Source organism: Hemiscyllium ocellatum, chromosome 21 (assembly GCF_020745735.1).
Source record: "Hemiscyllium ocellatum isolate sHemOce1 chromosome 21, sHemOce1.pat.X.cur, whole genome shotgun sequence".
Lineage (NCBI taxonomy): Eukaryota > Metazoa > Chordata > Chondrichthyes > Orectolobiformes > Hemiscylliidae > Hemiscyllium > Hemiscyllium ocellatum.
The window spans coordinates 56,024,646-56,046,613 of record NC_083421.1 but is presented as its reverse complement, the minus strand read 5'-3'; the positions used below and the strand labels follow the sequence as shown (position 1 = coordinate 56,046,613).

General features: G+C 47.0%; 1 protein-coding gene across 3 annotated transcripts in view; it reads left to right on the top strand.

The window, feature by feature from the left end:
- The window catches only part of LOC132825896 (adenylate kinase isoenzyme 1-like), a 165,317-nt gene that overhangs the window by 17,188 nt on the left and 126,161 nt on the right, over positions 1–21,968 (top strand). For all 3 annotated transcript variants that reach the window (XM_060841510.1, XM_060841512.1, XM_060841511.1), the window contains 2 exons: positions 9,107–9,293; positions 19,153–19,314. In XM_060841510.1, coding sequence (XP_060697493.1) covers positions 9,107–9,293; positions 19,153–19,314 — 349 coding nt within the window. The remainder of the gene's footprint in view (positions 1–9,106; positions 9,294–19,152; positions 19,315–21,968) is intronic.

Below are 21,968 nucleotides of genomic sequence, written 5' to 3'. Positions count from 1 at the left end.
TAGATAACTGCCCATGGTGGGATTTGAACCCATGTCCCTGGAACATTTGCCTTGGTCTCTGGATTGCTAGCCCATTAACAATGCCACTTCACCACTGTCTCTTCATTTTGACCAGTGTCCGTCTCACCATGCAGAAATGACGCTCCAAGCCACCTCCAAACAAACTCCACCACCAAGGATATATTTCCCTCCCCACCCCTATCAGCGTTCCGGAAAGACCGCTCCCTCTGCAACTCCCTCGTCAGGTCCACACCCCCCACCAAGCCAACCTCCACTCCTGGCACCTTCCCCTGCAACCGCAAGAAATGCAAAACTTACGCCCACACCTCCCCCCTCACTTCCCTCCAAGGCCCCAAGGGATCCTTCCATATCCGCCACAAATTCACCTGCACCTCCACACACATCATTTACTGCATCCGCTGCACCTGATGTGGCCTCCTTTACATTGGGGAGACAGGCCGCCTACTTGTGGAACGTTTCAGAGAACACCTCTGGGACACCCGCACCAACCAACCCAACCACCCCGTGGCTGAACACTTTTACTCTCCCTCCCACTCCGCCGAGGACATTCAGGTCCTTGGCCTCCTCCATCGCCAGACCATGGCAACACGACACCTGGAGGAAGAGCGCCTCATCTTCCGCCTAGGAACCCTCCAACCACAAGGGATGAATGCAGATTTCTCCAGCTTTCTCATTTCTCCTCCCCCCACCTTTTCTCAGTCCCAACCCTCAGACTCAGCACAGCCTTCTTGACCTGCAATCTTCTTACCGGCCTCTCCGCCCCCACCCCCTCTTCGGCCTATCACCCTCACCTTAACCTCCTTCCACCTATCGTATTCCCAACGCCCCTCCCCCAAGTCCCTCCTCCCTACCTTTTATCTTAGCCTGCTGGACACACCCTCCTCATTCCTGAAGAAGGGCTTATGCCCGAAACGTTGATTCTCCTGTTCCTTTGATACTGCCTGACCTGCTGCGCTTTTCCAGCAACACATTTTTAAGCTCTGATCTCCAGCATCTGCAGTCCCCACTTTCTCCTATAGTGAAAATATTGTCTTACATGCTTCACAGGCAGATTATATTTATCTAAAGCCCTGCACTAGGTGACAGATGAATGGGATGAATCCGAATCCATCCATTGCCCCCATGCTAGCTTTCCCCAAACTGACTTAATTTTCAAATTCTTTTCCTAGCTTTCAAATCCCCTCATGACCAACATCCCTCCTTGTCAATATGGCCTACTCCCGACCCTATAACCACCTCATCTCTCTGTTCTATACATTTTGGCCTCTTGCACATCCAGAACTTGGCTGGCCCACCATTGGTCACTGGGCCTTCAGCTACTTGGGCCTGAGAATTCCCTCTTTAAGCCTCTCTACTTCTGACCTCTCCTTCAAGAAGTCTCCGGGGGCAATTTTCTGGTCACCTCTCTCCCTTTGTTTCAAGTTTTGTTTGACAGTTCTCCCATCATGTGCCTGAGCTACTTTGCTTTGTTAAGTATGCTATATAACAGCAAGCAGTTGTTGGCTTGAGTGTGTAGGATCACGTGCATTGAGCCAAGCTGTTGTAGTACAGCTATAACACAATGTGGATGCCGACATTTCTTGTCAATGGTCAATAGCCTCTGGTGATCACTGTCTTGGTCATCGCTTGGGTTGGTGGTTTTGAAATATAAGAGAAGTGACATCTTTACTAAAGAAAGAATGTAGGAAAAGGATTGACATTTTGCAAGAAAAATGCAATTAAAGCAAGAAGTTGCTAGTTTTAATCTCACGGTAAGCGTTGCCAAGTCAATTATTGGTTTTCTCTCCTCAGCACCATCCAGCACAAACCATCTGTCTGACTAGGAATCAGAAACAGCCAGCTGGTTCTGAAATGAGTCCATTATCATTTGGTTCTTGAGTGAGGAGTTGCAGAGGGGCAATATCAGCGAAGTGGGAGAGCAAGCATTGTAGGGAGATCCTTACAGGGAGGCTTCAACAGAAACAAACCCACCAGTACTCCACAAGTACTGTCAGCAATGATTCAGGACACTGAGACCAAATCAACAATAGTGTAGTGGTCTATTCATTGCTGTTTCTATTAATGCCCATCCCTACTGTTCATTAGAAAAAAGCTCCCTTCTTAAAACTCTCTGGTTCAATGGATGTAGTGGACGCCCACAATCCCATTGGGAAGAGAGTTCTGGGATTTTGACCCAGTTCCGTGGATGGTTGTCAGCCAGGATGGTGTGTTTCTTTCAGAAGGGAACCTGCAGCCGGTGATATTCCCATTCATGTGCTGCTCTTGTCCTCCTGAACGGGAAAGGTGGAGAGTTTTGGAGGTGCTGTTGAATAAGCTTTGGCTTTTCATTCCAGCAGATGGTAGACACTGCTGCCCCTGTGTGCCAGTTCTTGGGGGTGAAGGTTTGAGGTGGTGAAGTGGGTGCCAAGCAAATGGATCATTGTGTCCTGGATGGTGTCGAGCTTCTCAAGTGGTGTTGGAGCAAATGGGGAATATTCCATGACATAGCGGGATGGAGTGTTTGTGTCTTGTAGATGTTGGACAGGCTTTGGGAAGTCATGAGGTGAGGTAACATGCTGCAGAATTCCCAACGTTCAATCTGCTGCTCTATGCCATTTTGTTTTGCTGCCCACTCCTGTTTTTTTTTCTCTCTGTAGCTGCCGAGAGTAATGTTTGGGATGGATGCACACCAGATATGAGGAGATAGCACAAGGGGGAGGGTGAAAAGGCTTGCCTATCGTGACCCTGGGTTTGAACGTGGCAGTGTTGGGATGTGAGTGGACTGTTCTGTTTGAGGTTAACGTAACTATTGGGGGTGGGGGGGTGGGGATGTCTCTCCCAACGCATCCCAGTCCCCATAACAGGATGGGACCTCCATCCACAGGTGCAACACTTGACTTGTCTTGGTGAGACAGCGAGAGTAAATGGACTATGTGCTCCCTATCCCATGCCCCATCAGAAACAATCGCTTTTCAGCTCCATCTCATTTCAACCTCCTGAGGCATTTATCCGAATTTGTTTGGTTCCAACTGCCACCAGTGCAATGGCCAGAGGAGAACATGGATGGAACCTTCACCTCCTGTCTTTCCTTTTCATTAAACAGCCCACAGTTAGACTTTTAATCAACTCCACAGCCTGTTGTGATTTTCAATTTTTTATGTGAGAGTTCTTAACAACTTAACATGAATCGATTGGTTAATTTCGTTGCTAGACAATAGCGCAGCATCCATCTGCTCTCTGCTGACTTTCAAATTACTGCTTACACATTGGCTGACTTCAATTTAGATCTAAGCTGTTTCCTTATTGGACTATTGGTAGACAATTTACAAGTATTGAGAGAAAGACTCTCAATTTTCATACTCAAACTGATATAGGATTACAGGATTATAGACAGTCTCCATTGGAGTCGATGTGAGTTTCTCAGTGAGTCACATGCACTGCACACACCCACCTCATCCTCACAGTTGCCTGAGACACGTACATTTTGTACATTTCTTCAGCTGGTGTCACTTCAACCTCTACAGCTGGCGATTGGATTGAGAACAGTAGAGAGTCGTGGAAACAAGGGTAAAATCATCATAGCTCTGCCAGAGAGAGAGAGAGAGAGAGAGAGAGAGAGGGTTTTTAATGTGAAGGTCACCACACCACAAGCAAAGGGAGAGTTTGGAAGCAGAGTCCTTCATGATAAACTCAGCCAGAGCGGGAATTGAACCCACACAGTGTCGCAACCAGCCACGTTAATCTTTCAAGAGTTTCTTTTTAAAGACTTAAAAGTTTGTATGCTGACAAAGAACAGTGGTTAGCACTGCTGCCTCACAGCGCCAGAGACCCGGGTTCAACTCCTACCTCCGGCAACTGTCTGTGTGGAGTTTGCACATTCTCCCCGTGTCTGCGTGGGTTTCCTCCGGGTGCTCCGGTTTCCTCCCACAGTCACAAAGATATGCAGGTTAGGTGAATTGGCCATGCTAAATTGCCTGTAGTGTTAGGTGAAGGGGTAAATGTAGGGGAATGGGTCTGGGTGGGTTGCTCTTTGGATGGTCGGTGTGGACTGGTTGGGCCGAAGGGCCTGTTTCCACACTGTAAGTAATCCAATCTAAACTAATCCAGCCAACTGAGCTAACCAAATACTGCTTGATGTGTTCAGTGTCCCATTTATTTGTATTCTACAGCCAGGCATTCTGACACAGTGGGAAAAGGTGTTCTCGAAGTACAAGGAGTAGCAAAGCTGTAAACCCGAGCTTCATTTAGGATTCTAGATTTTACATGGGGCTTTCTCAGTCCGAGCACGGTGCGTAAACGAAAGGATGCAATGGTGTTGAACAGAAGCTGAACAACATTTGAAGCAGTTCCTTGGACCATCCTTTAGCTCTATGTAATCTTCGAACATTCAGGTCAAGGTGGGTCTTGGTAAAGAGCCTTGGGAACATCTTGGTTCCTATCCTCAACTCATCCAGATCTCCTCATCTGACAATGTAGCACGGGGATACACCAAGATGGAAGTTAGGAATGCTGGGTGCTAGGAAGTGCTTGTGGAGGTATTTGCAAAGCAGTGGAACCTTCCCAAAGCTATAAGTTGGCCAAGTGTTTTTTTTTGTCATTAGCACAGGATAGAAAAGTGCATGGAGAAGGATGTCACTGACCAGGCTGCCTCAGTGGATCTCCTCCGCAGTATACACCTTACATTGGATCAAGCTGGCTCGCTGATCTATCTGAAACAGGCGATGATCAGGTCTCACTGTTGTGCTGAAACCCTCATTTTAAGAGCAATATTTCAGTTAGTATTGCACTGGGGCATATGGCTACAATGTGGGCAGCATAGTGGCTCAGTGATTAGCATTGATGCCTCACAATGCCAGGGACCCGGGTTCAATTCCAGCCTCGGGTGACTGTCAGTGTGGAGTTTGCATGTCCTTCCTGTGTGCTGCAGTTTCCTCCCACAGTCCAAAGATGTGCGGGTCAGGTGAACTGGCCATGCGAAATTGCCCAGACTGTTAGGTGCATTAGTGGGAAATGGGTCTGGATGGGTTATTCTTTGGAGGGTCGGTGTGGACTGGTTGGGCCAAAGGGCCTGTTTCCACACTGTCGGGAATCCAATCCTTAAAAAAAAGTTAAAAGGTTTTCCTTCATCCAGTGAGGATCCTGCTTCAATCTACAGCCAAATATAAACCCATTCAGCATGTACAGTGCTGCACTCTTATTGATTCCTTACCTGACACGTCAGCTGATTCCTGGAGGGGTCCCTCAGCCTGATCAAGTGACAGCAATAAGCATTTTTTAATCTGTAGATGATGGGTGTTACTGTCTAGGCCACCCATTGCTTCTTTTCCACATGAAGTGAGTGGTTTGTTTAAGCTAGCTGAGAGCTGAAAATGTGTTGCTGGAAAAGCGCAGCAGGTCAGGCAGCATCCAAAGAGCGGGAGAATCGATGTTTCGGGCATGAGCCCTTCTTCAGAATGCTGCCTGACCTGCTGCGCTATTCCAGCAACACATTTTCAGCTCTGATCTCCAGCATCTGCAGGCCTCACTTTCTCCCCTAAACCAGCTGAGAGTCAACACACCTTTTTGTGACCCAAATTACAAGGATAGGTTTCCTTCCTGAAAAGGCATTAGTGGATGAATTGAGTTTATTATGACAATGATTACATAGTCACCATTAGGTTGGCTTTTAATTTCAGATTTATTCATTTCCATTTTCTGTCGCACTGGGATTTGAACCCACATGGCCAGAGCATTAGCTGGGATCTACTAGATAATTAATCCACTGACTATAGCACTCTGCTCGACCAGTATTCCCCAAGTTACCTAGGTTTAAACACTTCTTCTCTCCTGTTGATTCCTGTAATGAGTTAGAACAGGTCAGCGCCTGCTGTTAGATATTTTCTCATCAACCTGTTCAGGGATGACATGGCATATCTGTGTAGCAGGTGGAGTTTAAAACCCAGGCCTCTTCATTCAGAGGTTGGGACACTCCCACCACATTGCAACAACTCCTACAGTTATGAGGAGCATGCGTAGACTGTTCAGCTTTTGGAGAGTAAAAGGCTTTGACAAAGTTTCCAGAGGAGGTTTGACAAAGTCCTCCGATGTTGTAGAGATCTACATCCCAGAAAAAGGCCCTTTGGCCTATCCCATCCGAGAGCAACCACCGAAATATTCTAATCCCATTTTCCAGCACTTGGCCCATAGTCTTGTATCCCTTGGCATTGCAAATGCACATCTAAATACTTCTGTAGTGTATGCGGGTTTCTGTCTGTACCACTCTTATAAAGAGTGAGTTCCAGGTTCTCATCATCCTCTGGGTATAAAGGTTTTTCTCACATCCCCTCTAAACCTTATGCCCCATTACCATCAACCAACCCACCCCGCCCCCTGTCCTTGTTATTGATCCCTCCATCAAGTGGATCAGTTCTTCCTGTCCAATCCTGTCCATGCCCCACATGACTTCATACATTTCAATCATGTCCCCTCTCAGTCTCCTCTGCTCCAGGGCAAACAACTCCAGTCTGTCCAATCTCTCCCTGTGGGGGGAGGCCATTGGATGACCAAGCTAAGTGTGCAGCCTTCTTCACAATTTAAGCAGTAAACAGCCTCTCGGTGATCACCCTGGCAACCGTCCAAGCCGGGTCGTCTTGCCCAAAAGATGGCACCTAGTGCGAAATGTGGACTAACCTGATGGTTTAGGGTAACAGCCCCATAACCCATCTTAGCCACCTCAGAGCATCTAAGATTCCTAGGAACATCACCCTTGCAGAATTTAAGGAATGTCATAGATGTCATAAAGAAAGAAATTTGGGAGGAGATTCTAGAGTTCACAGCCTTGGCAACTGCAGATGTGGCCACCAATGATAGAGTGATTGAAGTTTATAAGGCATAGGAGGGGAAAGTAGACCATCCAGCCCATCAAGCCTGCTCTGCCATTCACTGAGTTCGAGGCTGATCTATTGACCTTGACTCCACTTTCTTGCCTTTTCCCTCAACTCTTGATTTCCCCCTTATTGATTAAAAATCTATCTCAGCCTTGAATAGGCTTCACGGTCCAGTCTCGACAGCCCTATGGTGCACTGCCCGCTCAGAGCTGGCTGGAAGTTTTGAAGAAGCCAGAATTAGAGCTATCTTGGAGAATTGAGGGACTGGGGAACTTATAGAGTTAGCAGGGATGAGGCTGTGGAAAGATTTGAAATTCAGAATGATTGATTTAAAATCCAGGCCTGGACGTCAGTGCAGCTCAGTGAGCTACAGTGGTGAGACCTAAATGGGAATTTACTTTAAGTTCACTGACCAGCTGAGATGGAGTGGCTTCAGGTAATGCAATGAAGGTGGACGTTGACATGGTTATTGAGGACGCAAGTTTGAGTTTGGAGGCTCATCCAGGGATCAAGTCCAACAGCAAGGCCTCAAACAGTGTCTATGATTGCCAGAGAGACAGTGAGATAGAGTCAGTGCCTAGGGAATGGTGTTTGAGATTGGGACTGAAGACCGTGTTTGAGTCAGAACATTGTAAATGAGGTCAACATGAAAATCTAGGCTGACACTCCAGTGCTGTACTGACGGAGTGCAGAACTGTCAGACTTGCTATCCTCCAGATCAGATGCTGAGCTGACAGGTTCTGACAGCTCTCTGAGATGGATACTTTTTGAAGAACAAGTCAGGAAGCTTACCCTCGGAGTTCTGGCAAATATTTATCCCTCACTCAACATCATGGTAACAGGTGATCTGGTTATTTTCTCATTGCTGTCGGTGGGAGCGTGCTGTGCGTGAATTGGCTGGCACGTTTTCCACCTTACAACAGCGACCACACTTCCAATTTGCTGAGGGATAGAACATAGAACATAGAAGGATACAGCGCAGTACAGGCCCTTCGGCCCTTGATGTTGCGCCGACCGAATCCTACCTAACCTATACTAGCCCAATAACTTCCAAATGCCTATCCAATGCCCGCTTAAATGACCATAAAGAAGGAGAGTTCACCACTGATACGGGCAGGGCATTCCATGAACTCACAACCCGCTGTGTGAAGAATCTACCCCTACCATCTGTCCTATACCTACCACCCCTTAATTTAAAGCTATGTCCCCTAGTAACACCTGACTCCATTAGCGGTAAAAGGTTCTTAGTATCTACCCTATCTAAACCCCTAATCATCTTATACACTTCTATCAGATCTCCCCTAAACCTTCTCTTCTCCAATGAGAACAGCCCCAAGTGCCTCAGCCTTTCCTCATAAGATTTTCCTACCATTCCAGGCAACATCCTGGTAAACCTCCTCTGCACTCGTTCTAAAGCTTCCACATCCTTCCTATAGTATGGCGACCAAAACTGCACACAATACTCCAGATGAGGCCTCACCAGAGTCTTATACAACTGCAACATGACCTCAGGACTCCGGAACTCAATTCCTTGCCAATAAAGCCCAGTACACCATATGCCTTCCTCACAGCACTATTTACCTGGGTGGCAACTTTCAGAGATCTGTGTACATGGACACCAAGATCCCTCTGCTCATCCACACTACCAAGTAGCCTACCATTAGCCCAGTAATCCATCATCTTGTTATTCCTACCAAAGTGAACGACTTCGCACTTAGCTACATTGAATTCCATTTGCCACATTTCCGCCCAGCTCTGCAACTTATCTATATATTTGTATAGGGGATGGCCTTACAGAGGTTTATAAAATCATGTGGGGCATGGAGAGGGTGAATAGTAAAGGTCTTTCCCCTGGGGTGGGAGAGTCCAAAACTCGAGGGCATAGGTTTAGGGTGAGAGGAGAAAGGACCTAAGTGGCAACTTTTTCACACAGAGGGTGGTGCATGTATGGCATGAGCTGCCAGAGGAAGTGGTGGAGGCTGGCACAATTACAACAATTAAAAGGCATCTGGATGGGTATATGAATAGGAGGGGCTTGGAGGAGTATGGGCCAAATGCTGGCAAATGGGTCTAGATTAATAGAGGATATCTGGTCGGCATGGACGGGTTGGACTGAAAGGTCTGTTTCCATGCTTCCATCTCAATAGACGCTTATAAATCAACTTTTTACTTTTCCGAATTCAGCTGTGTTTTTGGGTTGAAGACAGTGAGCTAATTGGTTTTCCTTTCCTCCCGTACAGAGCATGTTGACGGGGCTGATGTACCATCGGCCTGATGACCCAATTGAGTACCTCGAGGGATGTCTGCAGAGAGTCCGAGAGCTGGGAGGACCAGAGAAAGTGAAGTGGGACACGTTTATTAGCCAGGAGCATCAGCTGCTGCCCCCCATTAACAGTGGGCAAGGGAAGAAGCCAATATTCCGATCAGGTGAATGGTCAACTCAATCCTTTTAAATAGCATGCGGGGATTCTGGCAAACCTGTCCTCACTGTAGAGTGGCCTTTGACCCATTAGACTTGAAAGTTGGGGATGGAATGGAACAGAATCCGCACAGGCCTCCATCATAGAGAAAGGCCCTTTGGCCCATCATCCCCATACCAGTCAAAAATGACCACCTCATTATTTGAATCCCATTTTGCAGCCCTTATATGCCTTGGCGTTGCAAGTGCACATCTAAATACTTCTTCAGTGTGATGAGGGTTCTGCCTCTCCCACTCATACATAGAGTCATAGAGATGTACAGCATGGAAACAGACCCTTCAGTCCAACTCGTCCGTGCCGACCAGATATCCCAACCCAAACCATTTGCCAGCATTTGACCCATATTCCTCTCAACCCTTCCTATTCATATACCCATCCAGATGCCTTTTAAACCTTGTAATTGTACCAGCCTCCACCACTTCCTCTGACAGCTCATTCCATACATGCTCAATCTTCTGCCTGAAAAAGTTGACTCTTAGGTCCTTTTTAAATCTTTTCTTTCACCCTAAATCTATGCCCTCTAGTTATGGACTCCCCCACTCCAGGGAAAGGGTACCCTATCCATGCCCCACATGATTTTATAAACCTCTATAAGGTCACCCCTGAGCCTCCGACACTCCAGGGAAAACAGCCCTAGCCTATACAACCTCTCTCTTTAGCTCAACCCCTCCAACCCTTCAGTGAGTTCCAGACTCCCACCAGCCTCTGGATGAGAGAATGTTTCCTCACATCCCTCAAAACCCCTTACTTGTAAGGCTGCACACTGAGCCGGGTACAGTTAATCTGTTTACCCGCACAGCTCTGAAACACTGAGCCCCCTTCATTGGTTTAATGGTAAAACGGAAAGCAGCAGTGAGCCACACTAAGCGAGGGTGGTCTCGGGAATATTGAGTGAACTGGTCTTTCTCAGGGATAGGTTTGGGGAGACGGTTGGGTCTCAGTCTCAGCACTAGCCCCTGACCCAGTGCCCCTGGCCAGACTCGCCCAAGCATTGGGGCAAGAACTGGACTTGGTTTGGCTGTGATGCCTGCTGTTTTCAAATAACTCCCTGACATTCCCCGTCTGAACTGGCGCTTTAAGAATTGCCACCTGAATTGGTGACAGGACGTCATCCGGAAACATCTGGAACAGCTCAACTAGAGGAGCTTAAGCAGATAAACTGCAGGGAACAAGAGGCAGTGACGTAGTGCCAGATGTTACTTTACCCTAAAGGCTGGCTCCCAGATGTTGCTCCCCTGTGGTGCCTGCCTCTCTGTTGACCGTAAGTGTAGGGTCCACAGACATAGCTCCCCTCAGAGTGCGCTCTCTCTAAAAGTTGCCCCCCTGGCATCAAGAACCCCGTTCCCCCCTTCTCGATGTTGGTCTCCTGGTTAATGCTTGACCTGCCTTGATGAACTGTATGTGAAACGTGACTGCTTCCAGAAAACAGGAAGCTAGCTTTGGAAAGAGAAGTGGAACTGATTGTGATGGCGACTGATTGGACGTACCCACGGGATCTGTGCTTGGGTGCAGATTGTGTTCACAGTGAGGTATTTTTGCTTAATCTAGGATGTGGTATTTTTGATGTGGTCAATACCCAGTGTCAGCTGGAACCAAATGCTCAACAGTTCAAGAAAACAGCTGGAAATAGTGGAGCCAGATTTTAAAACGGACTCTGCAACCTTTCTCTTGGACTGTTGTAGGTTGTACTTACAGAAGGGGAGCTAGCACATTGCACACATTCCTTTGAAAAGGTGTTTCTGAATTCATTAGAAAGAACTGAAAGAATTGTGTCCCTGCAGCATTGGAAATACGACAACCCCAGAGACTTCTCCCAGGGCAGGATTGACTGGTACAAGGAATCATAGTTTTAAGATATTAGGAGGAAGGTGTAGAGGAGACGTCAGAGGTAGGTTCTTTACGCAGAGTTGTGAATGCATGGAATGCGTTGCCAGCTGTGGTGGTGGAAGCAAGATCATTGGGGACATTTAAGCGACTGCTGGACATGCACATGGATAGCAGTGAGTTGAGGGGTGTGTAGGTTAGGATATTTTATTTTAGTTTAGGATTAATCCTCGGCACAATGTCGTGGGCTGAAGGGCCTGTTCTGTGCTGTACTTTTCTATGTTCTAACCCCATTTGTGCAGAGTGAGATCCTACAAAATGCAAATTCAAAACGGGCAGAAAATCTGCTGTTAGGCTCTGCTTGAGAGATAAATGTCAATAGCTTATGTCCCAAAATGTCAATTCTCCTGCTCCTCGGACGCTGCCTGACCTGCTGCGCTTTTCCAGCACCACACTCTCGACTCTGATCTCCAGCATCTGCAGTCCTCCCTTTCGCCCGCATAAATGTCACAGTGACATGTGATCATTTACCCCGGCCCAACATGGCAGACTCGGACCTCGCTCAATGACACCTCCGGCAGTGCAACACTCCCACGGGTCATGCGTTCAGGTCCCTGCATTCGGGATGTTAGAATTCCCCTGGACTACCCAGCAATTGAGGATTGACTTGCAGGACATGGGGAGAGATTACAGAGGAAGTAGAAGGAATTGCCGATGAGGCAAAAGGACATTGGACTGGGTGGGGTGATAGCAAGCAGGGATCCCCGTGATCTAGCTCCCAGAAATACATCTCTCTCGAGTCGGCATGCCTCGTCTCAACCCACAGCCATCTGGTTTGAAACTGCGAATGTTGCCATTAGTTCAGGGTTTGTGTGGGATTGTACACTCTCGGGGTGTTTGTGCTGTCTCCCAGCTCCTGGCATGACAAAAGCCTCATTGTTCTCATTGCATTGCAGTCTCTCTAAGTGTGTGGGGGTTACTAGAGTAACAATGACCCTATCAAACTGTGGAACAAGCCCAAGAGCCAAATGACCTTCTCTTGTTCCTACGTTCTCCCACTGGGCGGAATCTTATAGGGCTCAGAGTGGAGTGGGCAGTGCTCAGACAGGGGGCAGAATCGGACAGATTCCCGTGAGGGCTATCTCGACAGCAGATGCACAAGTGGCTTGGCAAGATTCTCGTGAGGTGCCATTTTGATTGGTGTGAGCACCTGTCATTACAAGGTAACGCAGCACATTAACATTCAACCTCCCGTCTTAGTGAACCTGCCAAACAAGGTGGTCATCGGGAAAACCCGACAAAGGAGTCAGTGTGTGCACCTGGGGGATTCCACTCTCTGCTTCCTCCAAACAGCCGCCATGTTGGAAACCGTGCGCAGATGTCTCAGTGGGCATTGGCCACATGTACCCCAGTGCCACTGACATTGGCATCCAACATTTGGGGTGGCATGGTGGCTCAGTGGTTAGCACTGCTGCCTCACAGCCCCAGGGATGGAGGGTTGATTCTAGCCTTGGGCAACTGTCTGTGTGGAGTTTGCACATTCTCCCTGTGTCTGTGTGAGTTTCCTGCGGGTGCTCTGGATTCCTCCCACAGTCCAAAGATGTGCAGGTCAGGTGAATTGGTCTTGCTAAATTGCCCATAGTGTTAGGTACATTAGTCAGAGGGAAATGGATCTGGGTGGGTTACTCTTCAGAGGGTCGGTGTGGACTTGTTGGGCCGAAGGGCCTGTTTCCACACTGTAGGGAATCTAATCTAATCTAAGATTCCTCATACTGTGTCTATAGTCCACTGCTGCTGTATTTCATTGCTGGCTGCTGTGGTAACTATCAATACAACGTTACAGCAAGGCTTCTGAGTGATTAGAGACACACGCCCAGCTCATGGACTGCACCTCACTGTACCTCTGGGCTGTCTGTTTATTCTGAGTGCTCACTCACTCACTCTGAGCCTGTGTGGATGCTCGCAGAGTTTAGCGTAGCCAGAAAGCCAGGAGGTTGCCGTGGTTATCAGCGAGCTTCAGGGAGGTTAGCCATTACATAGGGGTCCTGGCACAACATGCCCACGGTGCCATCTATTACCAGGGGCTGCTCGGGATGGTCTGTGTCAGGATCCTGTCCACTTAAGTGGGGAGGCCCACTACCTGTCTTCACAGTTTCTGCCCTCTTGTGGGCTGTTTTCCTCCTGGAATGAGAGAGAGGCAGGTATTAAAGGAGGTGAAAGTGGCTGGCACAGTTGGTACTATTGGTACAGATGGAGAGGTGTCCTGAGTGACTGAGCAGGCAGCGCAGAGGGCAGGCAGGGTTAGTGGATTGGGGTGGATGAGAGCGCGTGAGGGAAGGTGTTGCAGTGATGAAGTGTGAGACTCAATGGGAGGTGGGTACAGGAGCAGAGACAGAGTGGATATGAAATATTGGAGAGATGTTGGCGTGGAGATGTTTGGTTGGACTTTAGTAAAGCCTTCGACAAGGGTCCGTGTGTAGACTAATTAGTAAAGTTAGATCACATGGATTTCAGGGTGAGCTTGTCAATTAGATAATAGGCTTAGTGGCAGGAGACAGAGGGTAGTGGTGGAGGGTTGCTTTTCAGACTGGAGGCCTATGAGCAGCGGTGTATTCCACAGGGTTTGGTACTGGTTCGTCTTTTGTTTGTCATTTATATTAATGATTTGGATGAGAATATAGAAGGTTTGCAGTTGGCATTGTAGACAGTGAAGTAAGTTTTCGAAGATTACAAAGGGATCTTGATTAAATGGGTCAATGGGCTAAAAAAATGGATAAATGTGAGGTATTGCATTTTGGTACAACAAGCAAAGGTAGGTCTTACACAGTTAATGGTAGGCCCTTGGGCAGTGTTGTAGAAATCAGGGACCTAGGGGTGCAGGTACACAATTCTTTGAAGTTTGTGTCACATATAGACAGGATGTTTAAAAAGGCATTTGACATACTTGCTTAGGCCTTTGAGTATAGTGAAGTCAGGTTGAGGTTGTACAGGACATTGGTGACGCCTCTTCTGGATTACTATGTCCAGTTCTGGTCCCCCAGTTATAGGAAGGATATTATTAAGCTGAAGAGATTTACCAGGAAGTAGCTGGGTATGGAAGGTTTGAATTATAAAGGTAGCTGGGAGTTTTTTCACTGCAGCGTAGAAGGTTGAGGGGCAACCTGATCAAGGTTTATAAGATAATGAGGGGTGTAGATAGAGTTAATGGTAGTTGTCTTTTCCCTCAGATGAGGGATTTCAAAATTCGGGGGCACATTTTAAGGTGAGAGGAGAGAAATTTTTAATAAAACATAAACAAATATTTTACAATAATTGTGTGGAACGAACTTCCTGAGGAAGTGGTGGATATGGATACAATTACAATGTTTAAAAGACATCTGGAAAAGTAAACTATTCGGAAAGGTTTGGAGGGATATGGGCCAGGAGCAGGCAGGTGGGACTATTTTAGTTTGGGATTATGGTCAGCGTAGACTGGTTGGATCAAAGGGCCTGTTTCCATGCTGTATGACTCTGTGACTCTATGAGAAGGTTATTGTCCTTGCTGCTATGTCACTGGGCATCCTTTGACCCTCAGACCAGGCTGGCATAGATTGGTGACATGGCCCCCTGTGCTAGTCATCGGGGAAGACAAAGTCCCATCCAATAGGACCTGCCCCACAAAGCAGGGTGTGATTCCCATTCCCCCGTCCTCCCCCCACCTCGCACCATCGACAACATGTTCAGAGCAGGTGTTAGCAACCAGGCAGGTGCACCCTGGGACTGGCTGAGCGTGTCAAGGTGCATGGCAGGATCTCAAAGATGGCACAGGCATAAGTGATGCCAGTCTCCACTGAGCGGGGAGATGATCTGTGAAGGGTGTGCAGAACGATGGGGTGAAAGTCGGACATGAGGGACACCATTGGGCCTTGAGGTGGGAATCCCTCTGGAAAACGCGATGCATCTCAAGCATAGCTGAAACAAAATGAAATCTCCAGCCCAATATGTTCACATATTTTCAAAGCCACCGACAGAGCAGGAACTGGCTTGGTGATGGGAATCTTGCCCTGATATGTTCTTTCAGAGTTTTTGATATAGTGTCGAGAGAACTTTATTCTGCACCTGACCAAAGCACAGGATATCGAAACTGTCCAGTGGGAGGTCAGTCAGTGATGCAACTTGGAGTGTTCCTGATCTTCAGAAGCCATGAGGAGAGGGACATATTGTTGCCCCTTTCTTAACCTGCACATGACCTCTCATGCACAAACTGGGGGGAGAAACACAAAAAGAAAAACTCCTATGCCATTGCATGGCAGAACCTCACCGGGCGAGATCCCAACCTGAGGGTTAGCCTTGGTTCAGTCAGAGCTGCCTCACCCCTGGGTCAGTTGATTAGAAATGTAGAAAACAAGGCCATTCGGCCCTTAAAGCCTCCTGCACCATTCGATATGATCATGGCTCAGTCCCCTGTTTCCCCCTTTCTCCCCGTACCCTTTGAACCCTTTAATCCTGTGAACTAAACCTATCTCCTTCTTGAAAGCATTCAATTTTTTTTTGCCTCAACTGCATTTTCTGGGGCAGAGAATTCCACAGGCTCCCCACTCTCTGGCTGAAGACATTTCTCCTCCCCTCAGTCCTGAATGGCTTGCTCCATATCTCTTGTTGAAGGTACAATCCAGACTGATAATTGAACACAGTGCTGAGGGAGCGCAGCTAACTTTAGTATCAGACCTGCTTTAATAGTTCAATGAGTAAAAAGGGAGTGGAGGCAGCTTCTGATTGTGTTTGCAGACTGTTTGGACTCGCTGATCAGGGTTGAATATTGCTAAAGCTAGACATAAAACATTCCAGCGCAGTACAGGCCCTTCGGCCCTCGATGTTGCGCTGACCTGTGGAACAGATAACCTTTTTCAACAAGAAACCCATTATTTATTTGGGCTTCCCCTGGGCACAAAACTTTGAAACAAAATTTCTTAAAACCTCTTAATTCGGAGATGAAAGTCGGATTCACAAGCTGCTGGCTGGGTAAGCTGTTTATACAAAGAGCAGACTGGATAATTGTTCTGTCGAGGAGTGGCTAGAACAAAAGTAAATGGGCAGAGTTGACCTCACAGTTAAACACTAAACTTCCTTTTAAATTAGTCGTGTTCCTAACTGTAGCTTTCAGAGGTGAATTAAGAGTCTGTCTCAAACCAATTATTGCTTGACAACTGATAATATTGTGCTTTTTCCGGAATGTTTTGTATCCACAATCAGAAGCTTACAGCTTGAGACAGAGATTAGCTTCAGGCCCCTGCCAGTTTCTGTTTGAGCCAGGCTGGTTAACAGTTCCATCACCTCCCTGCTCTGACTGGTACTGCCTTGGTTCCTGCACCTAACGGCCAAAATCCCTGAGATGATCCCACAGAAACCGGGACTGAGTCTGTGTACCATTTCATGAAGGGCTTCCCCTCACTTTGATTGGCAGCCAGCTGGATAGCTGTGACACACCAGCCTCACTGTGCAATGGGAAAGCCATCTCCCCCTTGAGGCAATCCAGGCTGACTACTCTGGAGGAGAGGAAGTTAATGGGAGACCTGACAGACGTCAGAGCATGGAAACAGACCCTTCGGTCCAGCTCATCCATGCTGACCAAGTTTCCTGAACTAAACTAGTCTACTTGCCTGTGTTTGGCCTGTATCTCTCTAAATGTTCCTATTCATATGCCTGTCCAAATGTCCTTTAAATATTGTAACCTTATCTGCATCTATCACTTCCTCTGGTAGCTCATTCCATGCACGCACTACCCTCTGTGTGAAAGGTTGCCCTCAGGTCCCTTTTAAACCTTTCCCCTTTTACCCTAAACCTATGCCGTCTAGTTTTAAACTCCCCCACTCCACGAAAAAGACCTTTGCTATTCACTGTATATATGCCCCTCCTGATTTTATAAACCTCTATAAGGTCACCACACGGCCTCCCACTCTCTGGTGATAAAAGTCCCAGCCTATTCATTCTCTCCTTTATAATTTAAACCCTCCATTCTCGGCAACATCCTGGTAAATCTTTGCTGAATCCTCTCCAGCTGAATAATATTCTTCCTCTAACAGGGTGACCAAAACTGTACACAATACTCCAAACGTGGCCTCACCAATGTCCTGTAAACCTCAACATGACATCCCAACTCCTATACTCAATGGTCTGAGCAATGAAAGCAAGTGTGCCTCCTGTCAATGTGATGCAACTTTCAAGGACTATGTACCGGAACCCCTGGGTCTCTCTATTTGACAACACCACCCAGGACCCTACTATTAACAGTCTTAAGTGCTGCTCTTCTTTGTTTTACTAATGTCTTTAAGTAAGGAAACTGCCATCGTTACCTGATTGGGCTTACATGTGACTCCAGACCCACAGTAATGTGGTTGACTCTTAACTGCCCTCTGGACTATAGATGCTATTCTTACCAGTGATGCCATCATCTGTCTTGTTGTTTCAGCTCATCATGGCTTTCTACAAGGTTATTAAGGCCACCATTGTCTTACCAGGTGATGGACTCTTCTCTCGTTAGTGAGGGAGAGAGACTACAGGCGGTGCTTTAACCTGAGGGTCATCCTACCTCAGACGACGGGAGAGGTTGAGAAGGAGAGGAACGTTAACTGGTGTGGGAACTGAACCCAGGCAGTTGGCATCATTTGCACGGCAAACCAGCCTTCCGACTAACTGAGCAAGCCGGTCCCACACACCCCTCCCCACCCCCATAAAGAAAAGCTGCCCCCTTTCACTGATGGTACAGGGGTGGAGTGGGGGCACAGATTTACAGTTTTGGGTCAGGGGTATGAGGGGTCGTGAGGGGGCCTGAGGAGGATGTGTGGTGGTAATGACCTAACTGCCCATGAGGAGGGTCGAAGCGGGCAAAATCAATGGTTTTGAAAGGAAATTAGTGGGCATTGGAAGGAAATATTACTGCAGGGGCTCGGGGAATTGAGCAGGGAAGTGGGATGGACTGGATTACTCTATGGGGAGCTGGCGTAAACTCCGTGGACTGAATGGCCATCTTCTGTCTGTAAAGTGATTCTAATTCTGGCCATGATGGGATTGAAGGCAGAGAGAAATTAGATGGGCATGTGTGGAAAATAAACTGGGGCGAGATCAGGGGAATGGTACTAACTGGAATGCTCTATGGAGGACCAGCATGGACGCATTGGGCTGAGTAGTCTCCTTTTTGCCACCTCATGACCTTCTGTACAAAGATAATAGTCACGTGAATGTGAGGTTCAAAAAAGACCTTACGCCAATCAGACGAACTGGTCAGCTGACTGGAGAGCGTCAGAGGAGGTTCATTCCCCAGGATGTAACCTGGCCTAGAGCCATTCAACTATGAAGAGAGACTCAATAGACTGAGAGGATTGAATGGAACTCTGGTAGAGGTGTACAAAGTCATAGGCAGGATACGTAGGGAGAAATGTTTTGCCTTAGTGGGGGTGGGGGTGGGGTGGAGGGGCGGGAGGGGCGGGGATTGCCAGTAACCAGGGAACACAGATTGAAGGTATGGAGCAAAATGTTTAGAAGGATTTTGAGAAACAGTAGTTTTCCCAAGGGGGTGGTGGATGACAGAGCTCACTGCCTGAAAGGGTGGTCAAGGCAGAAAGGTGCCTGACATTTAAAAAGTATTTAGGTGAGCACTTGAACTCCATAGCATATGAAGCAATGGGCCGAGTGTGGGAGATGGGATTAGGATAGACAGATTCTCGATCCTCACTAACATCCTTTCAGGATGAAAGCCATCATCCTTCAGACACAATGGGCCCAAGGGCCTTTCTCCATGTTGCAAAATCTCTAAGACTCTCCTTCAGGCAAGACAGAGAGGAAATGGGGGGAAGGCGATGTTGAGATATTTACCCAGGATTCCATTTCCATTTGTACCTGATCCACCTGGAATCGTACCAAGGGTTCCAAGGAAGTGTGTGGAATAAAGTCAGACATAATATCTGACGTGTCCTTGGTGTTTTTTTGCACCTTTCTTCTTTTAGAACCAAGCGTTGCTCCTTATCGTCGCTATGACCGCCTGCCTCCAATCCAAGCTCAGTTTTCAATTGAAAGTGACTCTGATATGACGGAATCATCTGGGCTAATTCAAGAATATGATGTGTTTGACCGAACCAAGGCCAGGCCATGCATTATTTTTGTCATTGGTAAGTGACCCCTGCATTACTCTCTCGCTCATTAACTCTCCTGATAGATGTCCGATTCCATGTTAATTAACCCCACGTTTTATTACCTCAACTGTCCTCCCTTGGACATTAACCTGTCTAATGTTAACTCTGCTCTGTCCAGAGTACTGTTAGTTGTTTCAGGATATTATGTGCTAACTGGCAGACTTTGGTGTGGATTTCAGTTGTCCTCACTTCAATCCAACCCTACTCCAGTCTCCTTTTTCCCTCAGCCCAGTCTTCCCCTGTGTGTTCATGTTCTATTCCAGTAACTGCTGTGCAAATGCTAGGCCTGTAATACTGTATTTCCAGAATGCTGCATTGTTAAAGGTAATTTGCATCAAATGAGACATTAAATGAAGGCTGGTCTGATTTCTAAAGTGGAATTAAAAGCAGAACAGTTCTCCCTGAGTCTCCTGCTCAATACCTGAAATATTATTTTCTGTTCCTTTTCTTCATTCATTCATGGAATGTGTCTGGCCACCAATTGTCACACATCCTTAATTATTCTTGAGAGGCTGGTAGTGAGCAGCTTTCTCGAACAGTTGCAGTCCCTGGGGTGTGAGGGTACCTAGGGAGAGAATTTCAGAATTTTGACCCAGTGACACTAAAGGAACAGCAACCTATTTCCAAGTCAGGGTGGTGAGCGATTGGGAAGGAAATTTTCAGGTGAAGGTATCTCCTGCCTTTATAGATGGGAGAGGTTGCAGGTTTTGGAAAATGCCTTTGAATGATTTAAATTTATTGATTAATGTTGTTGAAAGCTTACTGTTCATAAATGAAATGTTGTGTCTCTACACTGTGCCAGTGACTTCAAAGACACTTCATTGTCTGTAATGGGAAGTCTTGAGGGCAGGAAATGTAGGTTCCTTCATTTCTATTACCTCAAGGTGAAGTGTCCACTTCTATTTCTAAAGAGTGGGAACCTCACTTCCTCCAGTGAGTGAAAAGTAGGCGCTAGAGGAACTTGATTTGGGATTTGGGGTTGACTGGCTAGTTTGGCATTTGGTGCCATCTCTGACTGGGCAATTAAGAGTTAACCACCTGGCTGTGAGTCTGGACCAGACCAGGTAAAGGGTGGCAACTTTCATCCTGAAAGGATGTTAGTGAGCCAGATGGGTTTTCCCAACATTGAATAATGGTTTCATGGTCATCACTAGACTCTTAATTCCAAATTTTTGTTGAATTCAAATTCCACCATCTGCCATAGTGAACCCAGGTCCCCAGAACATTATCTGAGTCTCTGAAATAATAGTTGAGTAATAATATTAGGCCATAATCTCTAAAAATCAAGGTAGTTCACTTGGTATCTGGGATATGCCTGGTATAAAGTCTCTCACTGCCAGGGAAAGATTGGTTCAGCCTTTTTGAACTTGCTGGGAAAAGAAAAATCATTGATATTTAAAAAAAAACAAGTGGACACATGAGCAAATGTTTCATCAGTATCATGAATATGATGCAGAAACTGTGCACAGCAGTGAGATGTGATCAGGTAGGACTCATCGAGTGAATTAGTTGCCTGCCAAATGCAGAGCCTTTGGGTGGAACTTTAACTCACTGAAAGCCCATTCATTTCTGTAGACATCCATTTCTGTCATATTCTGTGTCACTGTGATATATAACAGGGCTAAACCTTCTCAGTATTACAAGTATGCTCCTAAGGTGCACTTTGAGACATCTTACTACATTAAAGGTGTGATATAAACACAAATTGCTACGTTTGCCAACACTCAGTCGAATCCTGTCAGATCAGGAGGAGGTGATGGCTGCACCTTGCATGGATAAAGGTGTTAGAGTGTTCCATGAGCTGACTCTCAAATAGACAGTAGCTCTGTGCTGTCACTCTGCCGGCGTGACTCCACACAGGAAGGATAATTTGTGAGCTACTCTTAACGCTTTTCATTTTGCTGCAGAAATTTATTCAGAAATCCAGATGAAAGGTCAATGTCACAGGCACCCCACCTCTCAAAACGGGAAAGGGGCGAGCTGTGTTGTTGCAGGGAGGGGTAGAGGGGTGACACAGATCAAGGTGGAGTGAGTCAGAGACTCGAGCTGTGGATGGTTGAAGGATGGTTATGTGATGAAGAGGTTATGTTTGAAACGTCGATTCTCCCGCTCCTTGGACGCTGCCTGACTGGCTGAGCTTTTCCAGCACCACACTCTTCGACATACGATTTCATACAACTAACCAAATAAGAGGCTTCGTCTTTCGACCAATTAGAAATAGGCCTGGTCACCTTGGAGACAGGTGTAGTAAGACTGCATCTCAGTCAAAGCAAGACATCATGTTAGACTATAATAAGCCCATAAGAAATAGGAACAAATGTAGGCCATTCGGCCCCTTAAGCCTGCTGCACCATTCTATAGGATCATGGGAGAACCGACACTCCTCACATCCCACATTTCTGTCCTTTTCCTCCTAACCTTTGACTCCTTCATTGACCAAGAGTCTATCTATAAATGTGCACTAGGACTCTGCCCCCTCAGCTCTCTGGAGCAAGGAGTTCCAAAGACTCCAAACCCTCTTGGCGAAGAAATTCCTCTTCACCTCAGTCTTAAATTGGCACCCCCTTTATATGAGACCACGCCCTCTGGCCCTAGACCCTCCCCTTTGGGGGGAATGTCTTCTCAGCATT